The sequence below is a fragment of the Lissotriton vulgaris genome, chromosome 2_2, assembly GCF_964263255.1.
Source record: "Lissotriton vulgaris chromosome 2_2, aLisVul1.2, whole genome shotgun sequence".
NCBI lineage: Eukaryota > Metazoa > Chordata > Amphibia > Caudata > Salamandridae > Lissotriton > Lissotriton vulgaris.
In genome coordinates this window covers 308,983,590-308,996,059 of record NC_141688.1, presented here as the reverse complement: position 1 = coordinate 308,996,059, position 12,470 = coordinate 308,983,590, and the positions used below count along the sequence as shown (strand labels likewise).

Sequence of the window (12,470 nt, the reverse complement as noted above, 5' to 3'; positions counted from 1 at the left end):
TACTAGAGTGATAAAAGACGCCATCACTGAGAGCCTAGGGGCTGACACTACTCGGATGATAGACGCCATCACTATGAGAGCTTAGACGCTGATACTAGACTGGTGATAGACGCCATCATTCAGAGACCCTAGGGGCTGATACTAGACTGAGGATATACGCCATCATTCTGAGAGCCTAGGGGCTGATACTAGACTGATGATAGACGCCATCACTCTGAGAGCCCAGGGGCTGATACTAGACTGATGATAGACGCCATCACTCTGAGAGCCAAAGGGCTGAAACTAGACTGATGATAGAGGCCATTACTGAGAGCCTAGGGGCTGATACTAGACTGATGATAGACGCCATCATTCTGAGTGCCTAGGGGCTGATGCTAGACTGATGATATACGCCATCACTGAGAGCCAAGGAGCTGATACTAGATGATGATAGACGCCATCACTGAGAGCCTAGGGACTGATACTAGACTGATGATAGAGGCCATCACTGAGAGCCTAGGGGCTGATACTAGACTGATGATAGACGCCATCATTCTGAGTGCCTAGGGGCTGATGCTAGACTGATTATATACGCCATCACTGAGAGCCAAGGAGCTGATGCTAGACTGATGATAGACGCCATCATTCTGAGTGCCTAGGGGCTGATGCTAGACTGATGATATACGCCATCACTGAGAGCCAAGGAGCTGATACTAGACTGATGATAGACGCTATCACTGAGAGCCTAGGGGCCTATACTAGACTGATGATAGACGCCATCATTCTGAGTGCCTAGGGGCTGATGCTAGACTGATGATATACGCCATCACTGAGAGCCAAGGAGCTGATACTAGATGATGATAGACGTCATCACTGAGAGCCTAGGGGCTGATACTACACTGTTGATAGACACCATCACTGAGAGCCTAGGGGCTGATGCTAGACTTACGATAGACACCATCACTCTGAGAGCCTAGGGACTGATACTAGACTGATGATAGATGCCATCACTCAGAGCCTAGGGGCTGATACTAGACTGATGATAGACGCCATCACTGAGAGCCTAAAGGCTGATATTAGACTGATGATAGATGCCATCACTGAGAGCCTAGAGGCTGATACTAGTCTGATGATAGACGTCATCACTGAGAGCCAAGGAGCTGATACTAGACTGATGATAGAAGCCATCAGTCTGAGAGCCAATGGGCTGATACTAGACTGATGATAGAGGCCATCACTGAGAACCTAGGTGCTGATACTAGAGTGATGATAGAGGCCATCACTGAGAACCTAGGTGCTGATACTAGAGTGATGATAGACGCCATCACTCAGAGCCTAGGGGCTGATACTAGACTGATGATAGACGCCATCACTCTGAGAGCCTAGGGGCTGATACTAGACTGATGATAGACGCCATCACTGAGAGCCTAGAGGCTGATGCTGGACTGATGATAGACACTATTACTGAGAGCCTAGGGGCTGATACTAGACTGATGATAGACGTCATCACTGAGAGACTAGGGACTGATACTAGACTGATGATAGAATCCATCAGTCTGAGAGCCAAGGGGCTGATACTAGATGATGATAGACGCTATCACTGAAAACATAGGGGCTTATTTTCTCTTACTTCCTCAGACTCTGTGTACCGTGAAAACCACTGCATTTACTGTGAGAGGCTAGGGAGTGAACTGTCTCTTCCTTCCAGGGTCATCTGCAGAGTTGGCCCTGCACTGCAAGAGTTTAGGGAGCGAACTGTCTCTTCCTTCCGCGGTCATGTGCAAAGATGACCCCACACCCTCGCTGTGAGACTCAGGACGTGAACTGTCTCTTCCTTCCAGGGTTGTGTACAGAGACGACCCCGCACCCTCGCTGTGAGAGTCAGGAAGTGAACTGTCTCTCCCTTCCAGCGTTGTGTACAGAGACGACCCCGCACCCTCGCTGTGAAAGTCAGGAAGTGAACTGTCTCTCCCTTCCAGGGTTGTGTACAGAGACGACCCCGCACCCTTGCTGTGAGACTCAGGAAGTGAACTGTCTCGTCCTTTCAGGGTTGTGTACAGAGACGACCCTCGCTGTGAGAGTCAGGAAGTGAACTGTCTCTCCCTTCCAGGGTTGTGTACAGAGACGACCCCGCACCCTCGCTGTGAGAGTCAGGAAGTGAACTGTCTCTCCCTTCCAGGGTTGTGTACAGAGACGACCCCGCACCCTTGCTGTGAGACTCAGGAAGTGAACTGTCTCGTCCTTTCAGGGTTGTGTACAGAGACGACCCCGCACCCTCGCTGTGAGACTCAGGAAGTGAACTGTCTCTCCCTTCCAGGGTTGTGTGCAGAGATGACCCCGCACCCTCGCTGTGAGAGTCAGGAAGTGAACTGTCTCTCCCTTCCAGGGTTGTGTACAGAGACGACCCCGCACCCTCGCTGTGAAAGTCAGGAAGTGAACTGTCTCTCCCTTCCAGGGTTGTGTACAGAGACGACCCCGCACCCTTGCTGTGAGACTCAGGAAGTGAACTGTCTTGTCCTTTCAGGGTTGTGTACAGAGACGACCCCGCACCCTCGCTGTGAGACTCAGGAAGTGAACTGTCTCTCCCTTCCAGGGTTGTGTGCAGAGATGACCCCACACCATTGCTCTAAGAGACGAGGGAGAGAACTATCTCTTCCCTCCCCAGTCTCTTTTGTGTAATAACCTCACACCTTCAGTTCTCAAGGCCTTTGTTGTAACGATGACCTCGCAACGTCACTTCTCAAGGTCTTTGTTGTAACAATGACCTCCTAACGTCACTTCTCAAGGTCTTTGTTGTACCGATGACCTCGCACCTTCACTTCTCAGGCCTTTGTTGTAATGATGACCTCGCACCCTCACTTCTCAGGGCCTTTGTTGTAACAATGACAACACACCTTCACTTCTCAGGGCTTTGTTGTAAGGATGACCTCGCACCCTCACTTCTCAGGCCTTTGTTGTAAGGATGACCTCGCACCCTCACTTCTCAGGGCTTTGTTGTAAGGATGACCTCGCAGCCTCACTTCTCAGGCCTTTGTTGTAACGATGACCTCGCACCTTCACTTCTCAGGGCTTTGTTGTAAGGATGACCTCGCAGCCTCACTTCTCAGGCCTTTGTTGTAACGATGACAACACACCTTCACTTCTCAGGGCTTTGTTGTAAGGATGACCTCGCACCCTCACTTCTCAGGGCCTTTGTTGTAACAATGACAACACACCTTCACTTCTCAGGGCTTTGTTGTAAGGATGACCTCGCAGCCTCACTTCTCAGGCCTTTGTTGTAACGATGACCTCGCACCCTCACTTCTCAGGGCTTTGTTGTAAGGATGACCTCGCAGCCTCACTTCTCAGGCCTTTGTTGTAACGATGACCTCGCACCTTCACTTCTCAGGGCTTTGTTGTAACAATGACAACACACCTTCACTTCTCAGGGCTTTGTTGTAACGATGACCTCGCACCTTCACTTCTCAGGGCTTTGTTGTAAGGATGACCTCGCACCTTCACTTCTCAGGGCTTTGTTGTAACGATGACCTCGCACCTTCACTTCTCAGGGCTTTGTTGTAAGGATGACCTCGCACCTTCACTTCTCAGGGCTTTGTTGTAACGATGACCTCGCACCTTCACTTCTCAGGGCTTTGTTGTAAGGATGACCTCGCACCTTCACTTCTCAGGGCTTTGTTGTAACGATGACCTCGCACCTTCACTTCTCAGGCCTTTGTTGTAAGGATGACCTCGCACCTTCACTTCTCAGGGCTTTGTTGTAAGGATGACCTCGCACCCTCACTTCTCAGGGCCTTTGTTGTAACAATGACAACACACCTTCACTTCTCAGGGCTTTGTTGTAAGGATGACCTCGCACCTTCACTTCTCAGGGCCTTTGTTGTAAGGATGACCTCGCACCCTCACTTCTCAGGGCTTTGTTGTAAGGATGACCTCGCACCCTCACTTCTCAGGGCTTTGTTGTAAGGATGACCTCGCACCCTCACTTCTCAGGCCTTTGTTGAAACAATGACCTCGCACCCTCACTTCTCAGGCCTTTGTTGTAACGATGACCTCGCACCTTCACTTCTCAGGGCTTTGTTGTAAGGATGACCTCGCACCCTCACTTCTCAGGCCTTTGTTGTAACGATGACCTCGCACCTTCACTTCTCAGGGCCTTTGTTGTAACGATGACCTCGCACCGTCACTTCTCAAGGCCTTTGTTGTAACAATGACCTCGCACCCTCACTTCTCAGGGCCTTTGTTGTAACGATGACCTCGCACCTTCACTTCTCAGGGCCTTTGTTGTAACAATGACATCACACCTTCACTTTTCAGGCCTTTGTTGTAACGATGAGAACACACCTTCACTTCTCAGGGCTTTGTTGTAAGGATGACCTCGCACCCTCACTTCTCAGGGCCTTTGTTGTAACAATGACAACACACCTTCACTTCTCAGGGCTTTGTTGTAAGGATGACCTCGCACCCTCACTTCTCAGGGCTTTGTTGTAAGGATGACCTCGCACCCTCACTTCTCAGGCCTTTGTTGTAACGCTGACCTCGCACCTTCACTTCTCAGGGCCTTTGTTGAAACAATGACCTCGCACCCTCACTTCTCAGGCCTTTGTTGAAACATTGACCTCGCACCCTCACTTCTCAGGCCTTTGTTGTAACGATGACCTCGCACCTTCACTTCTCAGGGCCTTTGTTGTAACAATGACATCACACCTTCACTTCTCAGGGCTTTGTTGTAAGGATGACCTCGCACCTTCACTTCTCAGGGCCTTTGTTGTAACAATGACATCACACCTTCACTTCTCAGGGCTTTGTTGTAAGGATGACCTCGCACCTTCACTTCTCAGGGCCTTTGCTGTAACGATGACCTCGCACCTTCACTTCTCAGGGCCTTTGTTGTATCAATGACATCACACCTTCACTTCTCAGGGCTTTGTTGTAAGGATGACCTCGCACCCTCACTTCTCAGGGCCTTTGCTGTAACAATGACATCACACCTTCACTTCTCAGGGCTTTGTTGTAACAATGACCTCGCACCTTCACTTCTCAGGGCCTTTGTTGAAACAATGACCTCGCACCCTCACTTCTCAGGCCTTTGTTGTAACGATGACCTCGCACCCTCACTTCTCAGGCCTTTGTTGTAACGATGACATCACACCTTCACCTCTCAGGGCTTTGTTGTAACGATGACCTCTCACCTTTACTCTCATGGTCTGAAAGGTGACCTGTCTCTTCTCTCCGCAGCGTCTTCTGCTTGGCACTTCGAGATGACCTCCTTGCCAGCGGCAACCAGGACCATTCCATCCGAGTCTGGCGCCTCCCCGAATGCTCCCCGCTGCAGACCCTGCAGGGCCATCAGAAGGGGGTTTGGGGTCTCCTGTTCTTTACAGATAATCTGCTGGTCAGCTCCTCGTCCGATGCTTCCATCAAGGTAAAACCTCTCCTCTGACCTCCACAAAGCTGTACAGCTCACCTGTGCTTAAGCCAGAAATTACACATGCTTTACACTGACCCTCCGCTACACATACCGCCATCACGCGCACAAAGTATTTTCAGGTGTTACCTCGAGTAGTGGTCCTTGTTTTACATCGACGGGTTAGCAGCAAGGTGTGTCCAAGGAAACACGTCACGCAGCAAAGGAAGTGCAGAAAATGCAGCATTCCTCTTTCCAAGATCTTTCTTACCTTCCCAAAGTGGTTTAACACTTTAAATGTTTCTACGAGGGAGTGTGCTGAATTATGTTCCTTTTGGTCATGTAAAACAACACACCTATGAGGGCAAACCGTGTCCACACAAGTCCTATCCCGGCAGAGTCCACCTGGCTCCAGGAGAAAGGGTCTCTCTTTCGAGGCACACATCTGTTTCCACAAGCCATTTTCTGCACAAATGAGTCACTTCTGTGTATAACTGAGTAAAAGTATTACATGAAATTCCCAAAAGCCCAACAAGGGTAATTACTTTACACCATAACCTATTCAATGTAAGCCCAGGCCTACAGCTTAAAACACCAAGTTGGACACAAAATCATGGTGAAAAATGTGATTTGATCTGCCATGTATCTAAAGCACACAATACAGATGATTCTGGGGGTAAAGCACGTTGTGGCCTACAATATACAGTTCTGAAACCCCTTTGTGCAATGCTCTTGGTCTTTTTCTTTCAGGGAAGTTGTGTGACCCGTATTTTCCCAGCTCACAGTCCATTTGTCTTTTCTTTTATACCTTCATTTAATCACTTCCTTTCACTCTGTTGCTCCTGACTTCATATTCTGTCTGCCCTCATACTTGGCAGCAGCATTGAGGCTCTAAGGGTGGTTGCCGTGGAGGAAAAGGATGTGTTAATGATAGGGTTGTGAAGGAAAGCGTAGCCATGCCAGTTGTCCTCCCCCGCCACCACCTGAAGGCTCACCCTGCAATGCCAGGGGTGATCTGTTCCTGGCGGCCATTTTACAGGTGGAAGCAACTGCATCAAAATGACGCGTCAACGCCAGTGAGCACCAACTGGCACTCTGGTGAAATGGCAGTTCACATTTGCCCATGCCACGTGCACGTCACATTGCACGGGTTGTGACTGGCACACACCAGTGGGTCTTCTTGGAGATACATAGCCTGGGCTCATGCAATGGTGCAGGAACAATATTCACAGTGGGGTCCTGCTTTAATACTACCTCACAAAGTCATAAGGATAGTGAAAAGCATACAATTACATAAAGAAGAAGTGTAGCACAAGCTCCATGCCCATTCAGAAGGAGAACACAGGGGGAGTAGTGTGTGCAGCAGTGCATCCCAGAGCACCTTGTCCCGAATGTATGACAAAAGCATGGTGTGGTAGGCGCTTTGTTGTGATGAATGTCACATAGCTATTTCAGGGGTTCTGCAGCATTTCATAACCCCTGCTTCCAGCGCCCCCTCCTTCCCCCACCACCTGGAAGCCTGTAGAGACCATCTTGCAGATCCATTGGTGGTCTGTGTGCCCTCTCCTGTGTTCTGTAGAGTTTGGAGTTAGACAGCAAAGGTTGCACCTGGACGACTTACCCTCCATGGCTAGTGGACGACAGCAGAGTTTAAGACATAGAGATCTGAATCCTATACATCGTAGGCAGAGGTTGTCAATCGAGATCTCGCTGCATATCAGTTACCAAAGTGGATAAACACATTTGCCGTGAAGAATAGTCATTCAGTTTGAAAAGGTGCTCATTCTTTCAAGGGGCTCAGAAGAAAAGAGAGAAGCTTTATCCGTAGCAGAGTTGTGTCTTCCTTTAACAGTGTAACTGATCCCAGGAAAGCCATATTCGGTAGTGTTATAATGATATAACCTCAAACTCAATCCAGACAAGACTGAGTTAGTCTTGACTGGAGGTGGTTGCAGTCCCTGGTCCCCCCTCCCACTGGCCCTCCTCACTTGGTGCCCCCCCGCTCCCAGTTCCCAAGGTCAAAACCCTTGGTATTTTTCTCCATTCTTCACTTTCTGTTCACTCACAGATCACCTCGGTTGTTTCTTCTTGTTTTTTTTCCCTGAGAACTATCAGGAAGATTTCTCGCTTCTTCTCTCTGCCTGTGTTAAAAATCATAGTGATGGCCATGGTGCTCTCGCGCCTTGACTACGGCAACATCATTTACAATGGCGCTCCAGCCTACGCCATTCACCGTTTGCAGCTAGTGCAGAATCAGGCAGCCCGCCTGATCCACGGTCTGCCCAAATTCCATCGGGTTACCCCCTTAATGCAGGCATTGCACTGGCTGCCGATAAAAGAGCGAGCCTTGTTTAAACTTGGCTGTACCACCTTCCAGGCCAAAATGGGCACCGCCCCGGAGTTTATTTGCTCCGCCATCAAACCTTATATACCTGGTAGAGAGCTTCGATCTACCAACCAGGCCCTGCTAACTACCCCCCGTTTCCGAAAGAAAAAGGCCGGAGGAACCAAATTTGCAGTTCTCGCTCCTGCGTTCTGGAACTCCCTTCCGACGGAACTCCGGATGACATCCTCCTACATTGAGTTTCGGAAGGGTCTCAAAACTCTGCTCTTTTCCCAAGCCTACAAGGTCTGATCCCTCTCTGCTCTTGTCACTCCTCGCAGTCCAAAAGCGCCAAGAAACCGCATGGTAGAAGAGCGCTATATAAATATTTTTAAATTACAAATTTATATATTCTTTAGTACACTAATGGCACCTTCTGTAGTGGACATATAGTATGTTCTGTATTAGAATCATATATTCCATAGTACAATGATATATTTTGTACTACATTGATGCCATGTTTTGTAGTACAATGACTCATTCAGTATTATAATGATATATTCTGTAGTACGTAGATGATATATTCTTTAGTACATGTTACATTCACTATTATAAATATATATTCTGTAATACATAGATGTTATTATCTGTAGTACAATTATACATTCTGTATTATAATTATATATTCTGTAGTACGTAGATGTTATATTCTGTAGTACAGTGACACATTCAGTATTATAATGATATATTCTGTAGTACGTAGATGTTATATTCTGTAGTACAATAACACATTCAGTATTACAAATATATATTCTGTAGTACGTAGATGTTATATTCTGTAGTACATGTTACATTCAGTATTATAAATATATATTCTGTAATACATAGATGTTATTATCTGTAGTACAATTATACATTCAGTATTATAATTATATATTCTGTAGTACGTAGATGTTATATTCTGTAGTACAATGTTACATTCTGTATTACAAATATATATTCTGTAGCACGTAGATTTTATATTCTGTAGTACATGTTACATTCAGTATTATAAATATATATTCTGTAATACATAGGTTTTATTATCTGTAGTACAATTATACATTCTGTATTATAATTATATATTCTGTAGTACGTAGATGTTATATTCTGTAGTACAGTGACACATTCAGTATTATAATGATATATTCTGTAGTACAATGTTACATTCTGTATTACAAATATATATTCTGTAGTACGTAGATTTTATATTCTGTAGTACAATGTTACATTCAGTATTATAATTATATATACTGTAGTACGTAGATGTTATATTCTGTTGTACATTGTTACATTCAGTAATATAATTATATATTCTGTAGTACAGTGACACATTCAGTATTATAATGATATATTCTGTAGTACAATGTTACATTCTGTATTATAAATATATATTCTGTAGTACGTAGATGTTATATTCTGTAGTACAGTGACACATTCAGTAATATAATTATATATTCTGTAGTACGTAGATGTTATATTCTGTAGTACATGTTACATTCAGTATTATAAATATATATTCTGTAATACATAGATGTTATTATCTGTAGTACAATTATAAATTCTGTATTATAATTATATATTCTGTTGTACGTAGATGTTATATTCTGTAGTACAGTGACACATTCAGTATTATAATGATATATTCTGTAGTACGTAGATGTTATATTCTGTAGTACAATAACACATTCAGTATTACAAATATATATTCTGTAGTACGTAGATGTTATATTCTGTAGTACATGTTACATTCAGTATTATAAATATATATTCTGTAATACATAGATGTTATTATCTGTAGTACAATTATACATTCAGTAATATAATTATATATTCTGTAGTACGTAGATGTTATATTCTGTAGTACAATGTTACATTCTGTATTACAAATATATATTCTGTAGTACGTAGATTTTATATTCTGTAGTACATGTTACATTCAGTATTATAAATATATATTCTGTAATACATAGATGTTATTATCTGTAGTACAATTATACATTCTGTATTATAATTATATATTCTGTAGTACGTAGATGTTATATTCTGTAGTACAGTGACACATTCAGTATTATAATGATATATTCTGTAGTACAATGTTACATTCTGTATTACAAATATATATTCTGTAGTACGTAGATTGTATATTCTGTAGTACAATGTTACATTCAGTATTATAATTATATATACTGTAGTACGTAGATGTTATATTCTGTTGTACATTGTTACATTCAGTAATATAATTATATATTCTGTAGTACAGTGACACATTCAGTATTATAATGATATATTCTGTAGTACAATGTTACATTCTGTATTATAATTATATATACTGTAGTACGTAGATGTTATATTCTGTAGTACAGTGACACATTCAGTAATATAATTATATATTCTGTAGTACGTAGATGTTATATTCTGTAGTACATGTTACATTCAGTATTATAAATATATATTCTGTAATACATAGATGTTATTATCTGTAGTACAATTATACATTCTGTATTATAATTATATATTCTGTAGTACGTAGATGTTATATTCTGTAGTACAGTGACACATTCAGTATTATAATGATATATTCTGTAGTACGTAGATGTTATATTTTGTAGTACAATAACACATTCAGTATTAGAAATATATATTCTGTAGTACGTAGATGTTATATTCTGTAGTACATGTTACATTCAGTATTATAAATATATATTCTGTAATACATAGATGTTATTATCTGTAGTACAATTATACATTCAGTATTATAATTATATATTCTGTAGTACGTAGATGTTATATTCTGTAGTACAATGTTACATTCTGTATTACAAATATATATTCTGTAGTACGTAGATTTTATATTCTGTAGTACATGTTACATTCAGTATTATAAATATATATTCTGTAATACATAGATGTTATTATCTGTAGTACAATTATACATTCTGTATTATAATTATATATTCTGTAGTACGTAGATGTTATATTCTGTAGTACAGTGACACATTCAGTATTATAATGATATATTCTGTAGTACAATGTTACATTCTGTATTACAAATATATATTCTGTAGTACGTAGATTTTATATTCTGTAGTACAATGTTACATTCAGTATTACAATTATATATACTGTAGTACGTAGATGTTATATTCTGTTGTACATTGTTACATTCAGTTCTATGATTATATATTCTGTAGAATGTAGATGTTATATTCTGTAGTACAGTGATACATTCAGTATTATATTTTGTGTAGTACAATGTTACATTCAGTATTATAATGATATATTCTGTCGTACAATGTCACATTCTGTATTATATTTATACATTCTATAGTATGTAGATGTTATATTCTGCAGTGCAGTGTTGCATTCAGTATTATAAGTAGTTATTCTGCAGTACGTAGATGCTACATTCTATAGTAGAATGTTACATTCAGTATTATAATTGTAAATTCTGTAGTACATAGATATTATATTTTGTAGTGCAATGTCACATTCTCATTATAATTATATTTTCTGTAGTTCAAAGATATAGGGCCATATGTAGGTGGCCAAATACCGGTCGGTAACGGCCGATTTCGGCCATTACCGACCGGTATTTGTAGTTTCAGATGTACGGGGCCAGAAAATTACCGATTCTGTATATTTACCGTATCGGTAAATTTACCGAATCTGTAAATTACAGAATCGGTAAATGTACAGAATCAGTAATATGGGATGTAGGTGGCACTGGAAACAGTGCCACAGGCCCTTAGGAATTCGTTATTTACCATGAAATACAATGGCATGGTAAATAACGAATTTCTGTGTACATGCACATCCTTAGGGCATGTATGTGTGTCACATGGCACACAAGCCAGAATCAGGGGTGCAACAGGGTGTCAAAGTGACACCCTGTCCCCCTTGACAATTCGGTAAACTTACCGAATCGGTATATACCGATTCGGTAATTGCCATTGATTCCTATGGGCCTCAAGGCCCATAGGAATCAATGTCAATTACGGAATCGGTAAATACCGAATCAGTAATTACCGAATCATAAGGATTCGGTAATTGATACCGAATAATCATGGTACTGCAAATCTCTTAAGACATCTAGGCAGGACTGTCACAAACCAGAAAAGAAATGAAGAAAAAAAAAAGAAGATGAGGAGAAAATTATCTATAAAAACAAACTAACTGTACCTAAAAAACCTATCATTGCGGCACAAACTTCCAACTACTAGAACTAGCCTGTGATGTGAAACAAAACTCCCTTACTCATTATAAAATAGTGGTACCTGCCAGCCACATACTGCAGTAATAAATTAAAACTTATGTGGCATGGAGGCCAACTTTTTTCAAGAAAAGATTGTAAACATTTTCAGTAAACTCAAAACTGGTAGAACTGTTTCCCAACTGAATGGGCAACATCCAGCTACCACATCAGTTCAAGCCAGATATTCCACTTTTAAGACCCTTCGATAGAAAAACGAACTAAGCTAATTGCATTATTCAAAGTGGGTGCCCTGCAAGATCCCTGCCCCTCTAAAATAATTCACTTGATCCCGGCTCAAATGGCACAAAACATGGAGCAAATCTTTAACAGGATGTTTGCCGAAGGAATCTTCCCATCATAGTGGAAACTGGCCTCTGTTTTGCCTCTCCTAAAAAAAGGACAACCTGAATGCACTGGACCCTAATAACTATTACCCTATATCAAGACTCCCGTTCACCGCCAAAGTGGTG

The 12,470-nt window shown here is 42.3% G+C and overlaps 1 protein-coding gene across 3 annotated transcripts in view; it reads left to right on the top strand.

Annotated features, from left to right (window-relative positions):
* The window catches only part of LOC147729362 (uncharacterized), a 347,110-nt gene that overhangs the window by 149,985 nt on the left and 184,655 nt on the right, over positions 1-12,470 (top strand). For all 3 annotated transcript variants that reach the window (XM_086959634.1, XM_086959632.1, XM_086959631.1), the window contains one exon: positions 5,215-5,401. In XM_086959634.1, the coding sequence (XP_086815760.1) occupies positions 5,215-5,401 (187 nt within the window). The remainder of the gene's footprint in view (positions 1-5,214; positions 5,402-12,470) is intronic.